This window comes from Balaenoptera ricei, chromosome 15 (genome assembly GCF_028023285.1).
Source record: "Balaenoptera ricei isolate mBalRic1 chromosome 15, mBalRic1.hap2, whole genome shotgun sequence".
NCBI classification, from domain to species: domain Eukaryota; kingdom Metazoa; phylum Chordata; class Mammalia; order Artiodactyla; family Balaenopteridae; genus Balaenoptera; species Balaenoptera ricei.
Genome location: NC_082653.1, coordinates 79303901 through 79319850, shown reverse-complemented (window position 1 = coordinate 79319850; position 15950 = coordinate 79303901). Strand labels below are relative to the sequence as shown.

The 15950-nt window shown below is 59.1% G+C and overlaps 1 protein-coding gene across 4 annotated transcripts in view; it reads left to right on the top strand.

Annotated features, from left to right (window-relative positions):
* Positions 1-15950, top strand: part of GTF2IRD1 (GTF2I repeat domain containing 1) — a 113290-nt gene that overhangs the window by 37188 nt on the left and 60152 nt on the right. For 3 of the 4 annotated variants that reach the window (XM_059896401.1, XM_059896400.1, XM_059896399.1), the window contains exons 3-9: positions 1265-1406; positions 4270-4425; positions 6243-6426; positions 7244-7554; positions 8626-8715; positions 10143-10226; positions 14945-15128. In XM_059896401.1, the coding sequence (XP_059752384.1) occupies positions 1265-1406; positions 4270-4425; positions 6243-6426; positions 7244-7554; positions 8626-8715; positions 10143-10226; positions 14945-15128 (1151 nt within the window). The remainder of the gene's footprint in view (positions 1-1264; positions 1407-4269; positions 4426-6242; positions 6427-7243; positions 7555-8625; positions 8716-10142; positions 10227-14944; positions 15129-15950) is intronic. The other variant, XM_059896402.1, reaches the window with a different exon arrangement.

The following is a 15950-nucleotide window of genomic DNA, read 5'->3' as shown; positions in this document are numbered from 1 at the left end:
GTCCGTTCATCACCTCCCCCCGCCCAGTCTCAGACCCTTTTCCAGGCATTTCCTCCCGACCCCCATTCTCTGTGCCTTTGGGTGAGGCTACTCCCTGCTGTGGCCTCAGCTTCTTCAGCTGCGAAGTGACCATGCAGCGCAGGGAAGGCTGTCCTCCAGCTCTGCTGGCCACTCCTTGGAAACAGCTGAATCTGTTTGTCTTCTTTGTTATACAGTGTTGCCTCAGGGCAAGGGAGCAGTGGGGTTTGGTTTTAATCTTAGAGAGCAGGAAATGAACACCTTCCCCCCCGAGGAGCTCCCGGGGGACAGTCCTGCTGGCCCTGAGATGTCCCCAGCTTGCTCACCGGAGCGACTCCAAGCCGGAGCTGGCACTAAAGGCATGATCATGGCCCAGAGAGGTTGTAGAACCTGTCCTAGATCACACAGCAGTGGAACTGCGATTAGAAGCCAGACCTCCCGACTGTCCACAGAGCGCTAACTCAGATAAAAACCAGCATTTATCAGGCACCGACCGTATGCCATGAGCTTTGCAGGCAGGGTTTTCCCAGTGAAGTAGGCCTGAGATGCTGGTGGTCTTGGTCGCAGGGCCCCCTGTGTTAGGGCTTCCTGTGCAGTAGGCCTGCCAATCTCAACTCTGGGGCTGCAAAAAGAACCTCTTTGCCTCATGCCCACACGGGATGCCCCGGTTTAGAGATTTTTTCCCACCAACCACGCCCCATTGAATCCCCACAACAAGCCCATTGCAACTCTGGGAGCTGGGCTGCTTGCCTGCATTCTGCAGATTTGGAAATTGGGGCCCAGAGAAGGGCATGACTTGCAGGAAGAGGCTGATGCAGGATTGAAGCGTGGATCTGTCTGAGCCTTGGTTCTCCTGGGACCCATCCCACCTCCTCATCCAGGACTTGGAGAGCGCCCAGGATAGGATCATCCTTGAGGCTGGAGCCAGGCCTGAGGCAGGAAGCCCACCCCAGAGCAAGGAGGGCCTGGGAGGAGGAAGGGGCACAGGCCACGTGTGCCTTTGTCCTCCTCCAGCCCCTGTAACCTTGTCTTCTTCCCCTGACCTTGGCCAAGCTCTGTGGGTGTCGTTGGTTCATTCCCACTGCAGTCTAAGACCCAGAACATTGGGAGGGTGACCTCTCCCTGGAGCTGCTGGTGGGATCTCGGGCAGCTGGGAGCTCACCTCCCACCCCCCCAAAGCTGGCACTGGGGGTGTCCGGAGTGGGGGGGGTCCTTCCCTCGGCTCACATCCCTGCTCCCCCTGCAGTGCTCAGCGCTCTCCAAGCTGAACGCAGAAGTGGCCTGTGTCGCTGTGCATGATGAGAGCGCCTTCGTGCTCGGCACCGAGAAAGGCAGGATGTTCCTGAACGCACGCAAGGAGCTGCAGTCAGACTTCCTCAGGTTCTGCCGTGAGTACCCGGGGCTCCGGAGGGCCAGTCCCCACTGTCCCTGAGGGGAGGAGCTCTGGCGCTTTGCTGGGTCCCTGGAGCAACACCAGGTGGCCCTGTGTGGGAGGAGGCACTGGGCAGGAGGGGCTGGTGCAAGCTTCCCAATGTGGCGTCATCAGGGGCGGCCACAGTTTTTGTTGGAGTCACACAGCAGCCCCTCGGCCGATAGAGACTCCGGGCAGGCCAGACCCAGCTGCCTCCGTGTGCTCATGGACAGAAGGGGACACTGAGGCCCAGTGCTGTGGCCCAGTTCCTGCGCGTCCCTGATGCAGGGACCGAGTGCACGTGCTCAGCTAATACTTACTGAGCGCCTGTTGTGTGCGACACCCTTTAAGCACTAACTCACTTACCCTGACGTCAGAGGCTGGCACTGACCCTGTTACAGTAGCAGAATCTTGGAGCCGCCTCCTGGTGGCCCGTGGGGATGAAGTGACTGAGGACTTGTCCAGCACGTAGGAAATGCTCTAGAAACGGGAGCAGTTAGGGATGATGTGATAAATGGAGCCGCAGGCTGGGCCACGTGCTGGTGCTGTTTACTGTTCCCAGCAGGCTCGGGAAACAGTCATCACTGGTCTACAAACGAGAAAATGAGATGCAGTGAGTGTAACCAGGGGACACACAGCTGACGAGTGATGGAGGTGGAGTTTGCTCTTTCGGCTGCACCCTTTCAAAACAGGGGGGATGCAGGGACTTCCCTGGAGGTCCGGTGATTAAGACTCCGCGCTTCCAATGCAGGGGACGCGGGTTCAAGCCCTGGTTAGGGAACTAAGATCCCACATGCCACGTGGTGCAGCCAAAAAAAAAAAAAAAAACGAGGGATGCAGCATGGGCACCCCCGGGACCCCTGCCAAGGGGTCCTGGTCGCTCCTGGAAGAAACCAGCACCAGCACTCAGAGCTGTGAGCCGGGAGCCCCGAGGTAGAGGGGTCATTCTGAATCCCCCAACTCTTCAATGCTACCTAGGCCTTCAGGGCCCCTCATAAGCAGCCCCGGCCTCTGCATTCTCTCCTCCCAGCATCCCTGGTGCTCACCAGGCTGCACTGTGCTAAAGTGCACGTTCCCCGGCTCTGTGTATCCCTGCTCACCACTGCCTTTTGTCCCTGCTGTTCCCCACCTGGAAGGCCCTCACTCCTCCCCTCTGCCTGGCAGATGCCTCCCCAGCCTCCAGACTGACATCCCTCCCGCTCCTGGCCCCATCGGTGCCCCTCCGCCCCAGCGCCCATGCTTGACTGCCCCCCACCCCTTGCAGCTTCCTGTGCCCTGAACTTCCATCCACGCCTATGCCCCAGCTTGGCGGTGAGCTCCCGAGGCAGGTCACTTTCCCTTTCATGGTGGTTGAAGCCCTATGGGGTTAGAGCCTGGGCGGGCATTCTAGCCCAGATGTTGGGACTCAGAGATCTTGGGGTTAAGAGCAGGCCCTAGAGTCAGACCCCTGGGGCCACATCCTGGCTCTGCCAGCTGCTGCCTGCTGGGCCTCAGCCTCCTCATCTGTGAGAGGGGAGGACAGTGCTACCCTCTCCTGGGTCGATCTGAGGATTAAACGAATTCATACATGGCGAGCACTTAGAACAATGCCTGGCACTTAGTTCACACTCACTACACGCCAGCTGTTGTTTTCCTCACCGTTATTAGCATTTTCATTACCCGACCCCTGCCTGGGCCTCGACCCTGGGATCAGCCATTTCTTGGAAGGCTGTCCCCCCTCCGCCCGTGCTGGGGCATATCGTTCTGGGGTCCAGCCGCTTCCGCAGCCAGCCCCCTCTCCCACCCGGCCCTCAAAACCTGTACCCTCTCCAAGGTTGGGCAAGGGGCTGGACCGGTGTAGGGTGGGCAGTGGCAGGGTCCTGTGGCCCTAGATGGCCAGGCTGGGAGCCAGACTGGGGCCTGGGGAAGGTGCACCTGGCTTCCCAGAGCCAGGCAGAGCTGCTATTTATAGCACCGGGAACTTGGCTGGTTTATTTCAAGCTTCTCAGGTCCGGGAGGAGAGCACACTCCAAGCTGGGAGGGGCGCCCCCAAGCCCTCTTCTCATCCCCTTTCCAGTGCAGTTCCTAGCATCTTCCCAACCCAGGGATCCACTGACACTCCCAGGCCCCCACCCTGGCCCAGCCTGGCATGAACCTGCCTCTTCCCAGTCCCTCAGCCTCCTGTTGGGGTCCCCATCGTCTCCCCATTTGGCAGAGCAGAAAACTAGGGCCTCAACTTGTTAATTCAGAAATAGGTGATGGAGGACTTCCCTGGTGGTCCAGTGGCTAAGACTCCATGCTCCCAGTGCAGGGGGCCCGGGTTTGATCCCTTGTTGGGGAACTAGATCCCGCATGCATGCCGCAACTAAGAAGTCTGCATGCCACAACTAAGAGTCCACATGCCGCACCTAAAGATCCTGCGTGCTGCAACTAAGACCCAGCACAGCCAAAGTAAATAAATAATAAATAAATAAATATTAAAAAAAGAAAAGAAATAGGTGATGGAACAGACATTCGTTGAACCCCAGTTCTGAGCCAGCCCAGCTGGTCTCTCATGAGAGCTCATAGACTGAGGCCCAGAGAGGGAAGGGACTTGCGTAAGGTCACACAGCGAGTTGGAGGTGACCAGGGACGAATGCCCTCTGCTGGGCACTGGGAACCCTGAGGTAAGCAGCCCTGGCCTTAGGCAGGGCAGTTGGGGCAGGGCTTACTCGCCCCTTTATTCTTCCTTCATTCATCCACTTGCACTCCGTGTTGGGTGCCCAGCTACAGGGCTTAGCACAGGGCAGGGACGTCCCAGCTCACTGGGCTGGTGGTGTGATGAGTACTCACCATGGCCCCGCATGCTCTGTGTCCCACAGGAGGGCCCCCGTGGAAGGAGCCGGAGGCAGAGCACCCCAAGAAGGTGTCTCGGGGTGAGGGTGGCAGCCGGAACATCCCACGGTCTGCCCTGGAACATGGCTCGGACGTGTACCTTCTGCGGAAGATGGTAGAGGAGGTGTTTGATGTTCTTTATAGTAAGATCCTTCCTCATTCCATTTGGGGCCCCCAGGCGGGTGGGAGCCCCCGGCCCTGCCCAGAGGAGGAGGCCCCCTCCTGCCCCACTACAGGCCCTGGGCGGAACCTCAAGGCGTGGGTTCCTTCTCTCCCCACCCCCAGCCCTCCCTCATTCTGCATCCCCAGGCATAGATCTTCCGTCCCAGCCCCGTTTCCTGAACTACTATCCCTACCACCCCGCCCTGGTGCTGCTCACTGCTCCCTCGCGCCTGGAAGAGGCCCCAGGCTTGCCCTGGTCTCCTCGCCACCAGCCCAGCTCCCTGCTGCCCCCACCTGCCCTGTGACCAAGGGCATCTTCCTGAAGCACAAGTCTGACCACAAAGCTCTTCCCTCCACTGCCTTCTCGGGCTCCCTATCCCCCTGGGCGTGGCATCAGACCCTACCACGGCCCGTCCCCAGCCCCCTCCAGCCATGCTGACCCACCTCCTATCCTCCCGCTCATTCTGGCTTCATTTCACACCTGCTGTGACCTTTGGGCCGACCTTCCCCTCCTCTGTCTGGTGGACGCCGCGTTGCTCTCTAAGGCTCAGCTCCAGGAAGCCCCCAGCTCTGCACTGGGTTAAGGCCTCCTCTGGGCACCCACTGTGCCCTGTGCCCTCACTCGCCCGGTTGCTCTCCAGGATCAGGGACTGTATCTGCCCTTTCTGCTGTTCCTAGTCTGCACTTCAGAGCCGAGCAACAGCGGGCGCTCAGAGGGTGTTTGTTGAATGACTGAGTGAAGGCTAACTGCCCAGCCAAGCACTTCCTTTGGGGTGGAGGAGGGGAGGGGACAGGCAGGCCTGGTCTCCCTTGGGAAGTGTCAGGTTGCAGAGTCTCTGGCCCAGTGGTGACCTTCACACTCCCTGGGTGACCTCATGCGGGTCCCTTCCATCCCTAAGGGTCCCACCCCATGATTTTTAATTTGCTTTATTCCTTTCCCCACCGCAGCCTTTGGTTCTGTGGAGCAAAGGTCGGGGTGGGGTGGGGGGACTCCTGCCGTTGTCTAGATGTCAGGAGGAGGCCAAGAGGGGTAGGGGGCCCGGAGGCCCTGGTGGGCATGCTGGCCCCGGGGACAGGAGGACTTGTCACGCATGGTTGGCTGTGCCACTGCAGACGCTTTTGCCAGATGCAAGGTTCACGCCCCGAGCCCCCTTGCACCCCTGCTCACTCTGCCCCGACCCCCCTTGCCTGCCTCGGGCAGAATCAGAGGTGACTATGAGGGGAGGGGCTTCCTTCTGGCTCCAGGTGGGAGGCAACAGATGTCTGTGAGCCCAGACTCTCGGCCCTCCCTCCCCTCCCCGCTTCCCACGTGCTCACCAGCTTCTCATCCTGTCTCTTCTCTCTCTTCTGCTTCCTCTCCATTCCTCTCTTCCTTACCTGCCCTCCTCTCTCTCATTTTCCTTTTCCCTTCCTTCCTGTGGCTTTTTTCTTGCAGTTTCTCTCTCTCACCCCTCTCTCCTCACCTCCTGCTCGCAGCCCCGGGGCCTGCTTTCCCCTCCACCCAGATGCCCGGAGAAGAGAATGGCGGGGGCAGCAGGGAACCCCCTCGATGGGGCAGCCCCGGCCCTCAGGTGCAGGCCGCAGGCCCCTGTCCACAGGCCCTGCCGCCCCCCTCACCGCCGGCAGGGGCTTATTCTGTGGGAGGTTTGCAGTGCAGGGGCCTCTGGGGTCCTGTTGCCTGGGGGTCCGGCACCACGGGGAGTCACTCAGCACGGCCCCAGCTCCGGGGCGCGCCCGGCCCTCACCACAGCCCGGCTGCCGCCTCATACTAGGCCCCCTCCTCGACCCCCTCCCACAGGCGAGGCCCTGGGCCGGGCCAGCGTGGTGCCGCTGCCCTACGAGAGGCTGCTCCGGGAGCCGGGGCTGCTGGCTGTGCAGGGGCTGCCCGAGGGCCTGGCCTTCCGGAGGCCGGCCGAGTACGACCCCAAGGCCCTCATGGCCATCCTGGAGCACAGCCACCGGATCCGCTTCAAGCTCAAGAGGTGAGTGAGGCAGCCCGCCTGGGAGCGGCCCGGGGCCTGGTGGCTGGACCCCGGGGGCCAGGCCGGGCCGGGCGGTGACCTGCTTCCGTGCGGGCTCAGCCGCTCGTGGCCGCTTGTCCTGCCCGAGGGGAGGGGACTTCAGACTCCCACAGGGGACCCTGGTTGTAAGAGCTCCCAGTCCGATGGCAGAGGTGAGGCAGGAACTCAGTCACAGAGCATGCTCTGAGCCAGGTGTGGACGTCTTCCCGGGGGGCTTCTGTGTTGCAGAGAGGCTTGGTTGGGGAAGAAATAGCACCAGCAGCACTCCAGGTATCAGGAACAGCCCGTGCAAAAGCGTGGAGGCGGGAAGCCGCATCGTGGATGCCTGCTTGGGTTGTCAGCCGAGGGCTCCATTAGGGACTGACGGGCCATGAGGTCATGGAGGCTGGGCCGGGGAGGGTACCGATCGCTGGGGCAGCTGGGAAGCAGCCTGAGGGCTGAGCGTGGTCCATCAGGGCTTGGGCACCACGGCCAGTGCACGAGCCCAGGGAGGAGGGATGCGTTAGGAGGTGCGAGACGATCAGCTGCAGCTGAAAGGACGCGATTGGTGGAGAGGGGGCACCGAGGCCAGGGGGCAGGGCCCAGGTTCTCGGGTGGCCCAGCCGTGTGGCCCTGGGCACGTCACACCCCCACCCGGGCCTGCACCCCGACCTGTAAAATGGGGACTGGTCCTGCATACTTCACAGGCTGTCGTGTTCTGCAGAGGGAGGGCTCGGGGAAGACATACCCCGGGCGGGACAGGTGGGTGAAGCTGTCACGTGTCCTTTCCTTCACCCAGGCCGCTCGAGGATGGCGGGCGGGAGTCGAAGGCCCTGGTGGAGCTGAACGGCATCTCCCTGATAGCCAAGGGGTCTCGGGACTGTGGTCTGCACGGCCAGGCCCCCAAGGGGCCGCCCCAGGACCTGCCCCCAACCGCCACCTCCTCGTCCGTGGCCAGCTTCCTGTACAGCACCGCCCTTGCCAACCACACCGTGCGGGAGCTCAAGCAGGAGGCACCCGCCTGCCCTCTTGCCTCCAGTGACCTGGGCCTCAGCCGGCCCGGGCCTGAGCCCAAGGCCCCCGCTGCCCAAGACTTCCCAGACTGCTGTGGTAAGCTGCTGCTGGGACTCCCGAGCCTGGGGCGGGTGGGACAGAGGTCACTCATGCAGGGGCAGCTTCCCAGGGCAGGTCGGGGTGCTCAGGGCTGCAGGGGGCACGTCGGAGCGAGGAGCTGGGGCGGGACAGAAGGCGTGGTAGCTCGGACTCAGTCAGACCCCGGGCCTCTGCCCAGTCATCTGTGAACAGTATCCTTGGCCTGGGACCAAGAGATGCCCGAAAGGACTCCCAGGGGAGTCTATGGAGGGAGAGAGTAGACATGCTAATCAGGTACGTGCATTTAATGAGCACCTACTACCTCCACCCAGCGTGGATTAGGGGTACTGGAAACACAAGAAAAGGAACAGCTGGGCACGAGAAAGACCTGTGTCCGTATTTTGGCCCCTCTACTTAATGGCTATGTGTCCCAGGGCAAATCTCTACCTCTTTGAGCCTCAGTTTCCTCATCTGTAAAGTGGAGATGCCAATAGTACCTGTCTCGCTGGGCTGTCATCATGATGAAATGACAGGGCACGTTAGAAACGCACATTCTCAGGCCCAGCCACAGCCCTGCTGAATCTGGCACTTTGGGGGCGGGGCGAGCCCCAGCTACCTGCAAACTGACGAGTCCACCAAGTGTTTCCGACGGGCGCTCAAGTTTGAGAACCTCTGTATTAAAGCGCCGAGTCCAGTGCTTGGCACAGAGTAGGTGCTTATAAGTTATACTTAACTGTTATTGTTATTACGAGAAGGAGAAAAAAGGACACCCCTCCCCTCCACAGCCATGAGGGCTGAGCAGGAGGATGGGACTTATATGCCTGAAACAAGTGTCCCCATCTGTAAAATGTGACCTGGGATGTCCTGCCCTCCCCGATCTGCCATTCGGAGAGCACACTCTGCTAAAGAATGTCTCAGGCCTCTGGTCAGGGAACTTGCCTTGAGTTCATGATCACAGGGCTCAGTCCTGGGTTCTCCCTGGTCGGGGAGACTGTTACCCCAGAGCCCCAGCCCACGCACTCAGGCCAGATCTGGGGAACCCCTCTTGGGGCCCACCTGGAACCTGTACCTTTCCGCTCCCTTGTCCAGGACAGAAGCCCACTGGGCCTGGCGGTCCTCTCATTCAGAACGTCCATGCCTCTAAGCGCATCCTCTTCTCCATCGTCCATGACAAGTCAGGTAGGACAGTGCCGGTGGCAGCACCCTGACCAGAGTGGGGATCCAGGACTGGGGTGGTGCTTATTACTGAAATGGATGTGTGTCCACTGGGTCTTTGTGAGAGAAAGGAGGAACAACACCGCACAAGGGACTTGTGAGTGAAACCAGAGTAAAGCCAATGTATACTAGTTACATATTGCTGCATGCCAAATTGCCCCCAAACGTAGCTTAGAATGACAAGCATTTATACCATTTATACCTTACGGTTTCTGTGGGTCAGAATTCAGGAGCAGCTTAGCTGGGTGGTCCTGGCTCAGAATCTCTCAGGATCTCAGCTGGGGCCGTGATCATCTGAAGGCTCGACTGGGGCTGGAGGATCCACTTCCAGCTCACCCATGTGGTTGTTGGCAGGATACCTATTCCTTACTACCTGGGCCTCTTCGGGGCTGCTTGAGTGTCCTGACAACGTGGCGACTGGTTTCCTGGAGCTAGTGATCTGAGAGAGAGTAAGGAGGGAACCATGTCTTTTATGACCCAGCCTCAGAAATCACTGTCACTTCTGCCATATCCTACCCATTAGAAGCCAGGAACTTGGTCCAGTTCATATTCAAGGGAGAGAGAGGAATTAAACTCCGCCTCATGAAGGAACAAGGGTCAAAAAAATATGTAGACAGGTTTTAAGAGTACCACACAGTACAGAGAACCAGAAGGTTTGGGATTCATTTGTACCAAAAAGGGATATAGTGAGACTTTCCAGCAACTTTGCCTTGTGGAGGTCTCAGCCTCACCTTCAGTGAAAGGTTCTTTAAGAAACCTAGTTTCCTGGGATCAGAATGGAGACCACCACTGCCACAAACAAGCTGCATCCCGGGCAGGGAGGGGACCTGGATGTCCAGGCAGAACAGCATTGTGGGAGGCCGTGGTGGGCAAGGGATACAAGCAGAGATAGAATCTCACCAGGTACTAGGTGGGTGATCTCAGGCAAGTTACTCAGCCTCTCTGAGCCTCAGTTTTCCCATCTGCAAAATGGGAATAATATCTATTTCTGCACGTTGTCCTGAAGGATTAACTAGGATATTATACATATTGAGTACTTAGCACAGATGAGCACTTAATAAATTAAAGATGTTCCTTGTATAATTTTAATGAACCAAATGATCGCTCTAGTTATTAATATGAAATTGAAGCAGAGGCTTTGGTTTTATGGGAGAGGTCAGCAGGGCTGAGGGTTCGAGGGACTCCAACAGGGCCAAAGCTGGGTGAGACCCCGGGTGCACAAGGCATGAGGGTTAGGATTTCAAGGTCAAGACTCAGGAGGGGCCCAGGATGGACTGGCTGAGCCCGCACAGTATCTGCTGCCGTGGGGGTGGACAGAGAGGCAAGAGGCAGCCAAGCCATGGGGTCCCTGCTCCGACGGGCCCTCACTTGTACCCCCTGTGTTTTGATAGAGAAGTGGGACGCCTTCATAAAAGAAACCGAGGACATCAACACGCTCCGGGAGTGTGTGCAGATCCTGTTTAACAGCAGATATGGTGAGTGGGCGGCACGGCCCGTGGTGTGGCCCCAGCAGCGCACTGAGCATCTCATTATGTGGCAATCACTCGTGTTCCCCAACATGACGGTGGGAGCCATATGCTGGCACCACGCGCCGTCAACGCAAGTGTCACCTCCTGTCTGGGTAGGGGGTGGTTGTGTCAATATTTCCCTGCCAGATTCTCCAGGGGGCGGGACTGATGGCAAAGCCCCAGACCTTGGCTCACCTGTGTGAGGCGGGCCGCTTGGGGGGGCGGTGGCGACCATCTGGGAAAACGGCTGTTGGCCTCTTGTGCCTGCAAGTCCCCCACGCACCACCCTGTCTCCTGCCTCCTCACCTTTGCCCGTGCCGTGCCCCCTGCCCGGCGTGCCCTTTGCACGTATTGCGGGCAAACTCCTACCTGTTCTTCAAGACTCAGCCCTTAAAGCTCTGATGGTTTCCTCTCTGTTCTATGTCGCACGCTCGATGCGCTTTGTCTGTATCTGTCCCCGTGAAGGCCAGGACAGCACTGGCCCCTCTGTGCCCCCAGCACCCAGGACAGAGCTGAGCTCAGAGCACGTGTTGGCTCACCGCACTCTGGGCAGCAGACACAGGTGGTAACCGGGGCAGGGGTGCCCTCCGTGTGGTAGAGCTTCAGCCACATGCAAAGTGTGGCCACTCGTTGGCTAGACGGCAGGGGCTGGACCAGACGGGCCTGTAAGCCCTTCCCACTCTGGGTCCTGGGACCCCCGAGTGCCCTCCCACACCTGGTCTCCTTTGTCCCCTCAGCAGTCCTCGCTCACTCTCACTTATTCGCTCAGCCTCTGTTGCGCTCCATCTATAAGCCCCGCTCAACGGTCAGACGCAGTGTGGCTCTGGCCAGAGTGGGTGGCTCTCAGTCACTGTGGAGATGATGCAGGTACCCACAGACCACTCAGCACGCAGGCGTGATGTCATTGAACCCCACTTGAATCACGCAACCCCTCTCTGGGGAAGTCCCTCTGCACAATGGGACCAAGGGAGGGGGATGGGGGAAGGGGCACCACCCAGAGCTGCAGGGACAGAGAGGAGGGTCCCGGGCCGCCTACATGTGCGGGTCAGGGGAGAGCGCTGCCCTGGGAGTCCACGGACGCTTGCCGGATGCCCTGGAGATGGCCAGTCTCCCTCCCTAACCTTGGTCTTCTCACCATGACCAGACCACACCTGCCGGGGTAGGGCTTCACCTCCCTCCCTGCCTTCCCTCCCCTCCTGCTTGGCTACAAAAAACCCTCTTTCTCTACTCACAACACTTCTGACAGCAAAAGTGTGGGTTTTCCACGCCACGCAACCCTCCAGTTCTCTGTGGACACCACCTAGGGGCCCTACAACTCAATTCAATTCTGACCCTAACTCCCGGAGTTACACAGACCCCTCCCCAGGTTAAGGGCTCAGTCCCCCAAGACAGCACCCCACTTCAGATGCCAGTCACAAGTAGTGGGTCCCCAGGATACCCACACTTCCATCCAATTTGGCTGCACACCCGTGGTTCCCAGGACCCCCCTCCGCGGTTCGGCACTTTTCCATAATGGCTCACAGAACTGAGGGAGGAAACACTTTGCTTCTGTTGACCCGTTTACTACAAAGGATACAGATGAACAGCCAGATGAAGAGGTACATGGTGAAAGGTCCAGAAGGGTCTTGAGCACAGGAGCTTCTGTCCCCGTGGAGTCTAGGGTGCACCAGCCTCCTGGCGCATGGAAGCTCTCTGAACCCCTTCGGTTAGAGTTTTTACAGAGGTTGCATTAAGTAGGTGTGATTGATTTAACCATTGGCCATTGGTGATGAGCTCAGCCTCCAGCCCCTGTCCCCACCCAGAGTGGGGGATGTTTCCAACCCTCTAATCGCGTTTTGTTTTTTTTTTAATTAATTTCTTTATTTTTGGCTGCGTTGGGTCTTCGTTTTTTCATTTTATTTTTAATTTATTTATTTTTGGCTGCCTTGGGTCTTCATTGTTGCACACGGGCTTTCTCTAGTTGCGGCGAGCGGGGGCTACTCTTCCTTGCAGTGTGCGGGCTTCTCACTGTGGTGGCTTCTCTTGTTGTGGAGCAGGGGCCCTAGGCACGCGGACTCAGTAGTTGTGGCGCACGGGCTTAGTTGCTCCACGGCATGTGGGATCTTCCCGGACCAGGACTCGAACCCGTGTCCCCTGCATTGACAGGCAGATTCTTAACCACTGAGCCACCAGGGAAGTCCCTCTAATCGCGTTTTGAGCCCCCTACCTCGTGCCAGGCACTCAGACCAACTCTGGTCTCAAGGTGCTTCAGCAAGTGGCTGAAGGTGGGTCTGCAGTACACGCAGTGGTGTATGGTAGTACATTCTAGTACGTAGTAACGTGGAGGGATGGGGGCCCTCAGAAAGGGAGGACGGCTCAGAGGAAGGTGAGGTCTCTCGATAGGCTTGGGGAGTCTGGGGAGGCTTCATGGAGGAGGTGTTCTTTGATCCACCCTGGGGCCGGGGAGGCTTGGTCACGTGGGCTTGGTGGGCTGGGCCATCCTGGTTGGGGTGGGGCTGAGCAAGGCCCCGTACTGCAGGGGGCTGTCTGTACCCAAGTTTCTCCCCTCCCTCCCTAGCCAGGTGTGAGCAGGACGGGGAGTAGGGAGAGGGGAGCTGGGGAGGGCTGGCTCTGTCCACATTGGGTGGGTTCTGCCCCACCTCTGTGGGCATGACAGCTGCCAGTCTTCCAGCCTGTTGTGCGTGCTGGATGTTTCCAGAATGTTGAGCCTTTCCTAGAGGTCAGCACTTGGGCCCACCACCATGGCCAAATCCAAGGAGGAGTGTTGGGCTTGGAGTGGTTGAGGCCTTGCCCCTCCTCAGGCCAGAGCTCCCTCTGAGCTGTCCCTTCAGCTGCCCTGGGGAGAAGCTGCCGCCTGCCGCTCCCCCCCCCCCCATGAGTACTGGGGGATCCTGTGGCAAGGGTGGGGACGTTTGGCAGCCTGAACCATCCTGCAGACCCAGGACGAGCAGGTCCTGCTCCTGGTTCCGCCCTTTCGGCTACCAGCTCCGGGCCAAGTGAGCCAGCGACGTTGCTGGGGGTGCAGAGGGGGAAAAAAAACCAGAAAAGAAATGGGGGGAACCCCAGCCTTGAGGAAGCTGCAGTGTCTCTCTGTCACCCGGGGAGAGGCTGAGATTACACCAGGGTCTAAGGATTGTGCATGGTGGGCTCTATCCTCCTCTTCCCAGTGGGCAGCAGCTGGAGGCTGGGCGGGCTGGAGCTTCTGTGCCCTGGGCTGAAAAGACAGGCCTAGCAAGTCAGATGGACCCGAGGGGAGGTGGATTCACGTAGACTCGAAGAACCCAAGAGCCCATTCATTGCTCAAGTGCTGGGGCTGGGGGGTGGCTGGCGATGCTGGGGGTCGGGGGAAGAGGTGGTTTGACAGCTGCTGAGATGGTGAGGGTTTAATTAGACGACGAGCTAAGTGTGACTTCACAGTGGGATCTGGCTGCCAAAGCCTCCAGCGCAGACCTGGGCCGCATCAACAGGAAAACTATCTTGGCGGTGCCCCAGGGAGGGCCACAGACAGGCGACTCTGCCCTGCCCTGGTCCTGGCATGACTGCAGGGGGTCCGGCTCTGGGCTGGCACTTGTCAGGACACAGACAAATCCTGGTGTGGCCGGAGGAGCCAGGCCAGGATGGGGAGGGGCCTGAGGAACAGCGAGGAGACGTGGAACCCTTGGGAGAGGTTGGAGTGACCCTTGGGAGAGGCAGGAGTGAAGTGGACACCCAGCTCAGCTCGTCTCCCAGGCCTTGGGGCCCCATGAAAGTACCATCAAGCACATAGTAGGTGCTCAAGAAGTATTTGGTTGAGTGAATGAATGAAAAGGAGGAGCTGGGGTGTATGAGTGACTGAAATGGCACAGGACCGCACCTAATGGTTTGGAGGAAGAGAGCAAGTAACCACTTCCTGAGCTCGGGTTCTGTCTACACTGCTGTTGACAAAGCTGTCAGCTTCCAGCGGCGTCTCATGTCACTGATGAGTGAGCGGAGTGCTGGGCCCCTCCCTGGAGGAAAGGGCACACCTGTACAACTGGAAGCATCTTGCCAAGAGTCCACCTCCAGCCTGGAAGCTTCCCTCAGCCTCTCATTCACTCCCAAATATGCAGGAAGCAACTACTACGTGTCCTGCCCTATTTAGGTTCCAGACAGTGAACCTACGCACAGACGAATATGTTTGTAACGTCAGATTATGATAAATGTGGGATGAAAAACAAAGCAGGGTGGGCTAGGGAGGGATGGAGGGGGCTGTTTTAGGCTGGTGAAGTGACATTTGAGCAGATGCTTGAATGGAGAGAGGGAGGGAGGGAAGGGTATGGTGATCTGGAAGAAGAGTGTCTGAGTAGACAGAAGAGCAGGTGCAAAGGCCCTGGGATGAGTGCGTGCTTGGCGTGTTAGGGAAGCAACAAGGAGGCCAGAGAGACTGGGTTGAGCAAGCAGAGGGGGAAAGATGGAGATAAGGCCAGAGGTGATGGGGTCCTGGTCACGTAGGGCCTTGTAGGGCTTTGGCCATCGCTGAGTGGGAGGGGAGCCTATGGGCATTTTTTAAGAGAGTAGTGATGTATTTGGTGTTTCAGGAGGATCCCTCTGGCTGCTGAGTGGCCAGAGTGGTGCCTGGGAGGTGGGAGGTGGTGATGACCAGGCCCTGGGGCCCTGCATGTCCCGCAGCCTCCATCCCGCGTTCAGCCTTGCCGTTGCCCTTCCAGCGGAAGCCCTGGGCCTGGACCACATGGTCCCCGTCCCCTACAGGAAGATCGCCTGTGACCCGGAGGCTGTGGAGATCGTGGGCATCCCAGACAAGATCCCGTTCAAGCGCCCCTGCACCTACGGGGTCCCCAAGCTGAAGCGGATCCTGGAGGAGCGGCACAGCATCCACTTTGTCATTAAGAGGTAGGGGGTGGGGTGCAGGGGGGCAGGGCTGGGAAAGGGGGCGACAGCAGGCACAAGGCAGGGCCCTGGGGAGGCAACAGGGGTCAGGAGTGGAACGAAGGGGTTCTGTAACCTGACAGCTACGTGGCCTCCTCCTTCTGGCCTCTTTTGAGTATTGAATGGAAAAATGGAGGCACAGTGCCTGACCCGAGTAGACGCTGGCTAAGTTCTTAGAGGTGTTTTCCTGTCCCTAAAGAAGACCTGAGGCCTTTGTACTTACCTCCCTTCAGAGAGGAGCCCACCTGAGCTCAGGTGGGGCTGGGCCAGCCTCTCCCTTTCTGCACCTCCCATCGGACTACCCTGCCTGCTGGTAGTTTGTCCACCTTTCCTGTCCTCCCAGGTGGCCAGTTTCCCTGGTGCAGGTGCGGGTGGGTGGGAGAAGGCAGAGCACTATGGACTCTGGAACTGCAGCCCCTTCCCCCCGACCTGCCGCCACTCACCCCCCAGCCTTGTCTCCCAACTCCCACAGGGGTCTTTGTCCTCACAGCTGGCCGGACTCACCAGCGAGCAGGCATCTCCAGGCAATGCCAGGCTTCCTGGGATGCTTCCTCCTAAATAGTTAGAGAGGGAGGGGGCCAGAGGCCATGCCGTCCAGCCCCCTGCCTCCAGCAGCACTGCCTGCATCGGGCCCTTCCCAGGCATCCATTCTGGGAGCCCGCTGAGGGCGTGCTCCCAGCGTGTGCACGCACCCACGCGCCTGCTTGCTTGTTTGTTGCCCTAGACTGTAAGCAGGGACTGTGTGTCTCGTTGCTGAATCCCCAGCGCCCACAGCAGTCCCTGGCA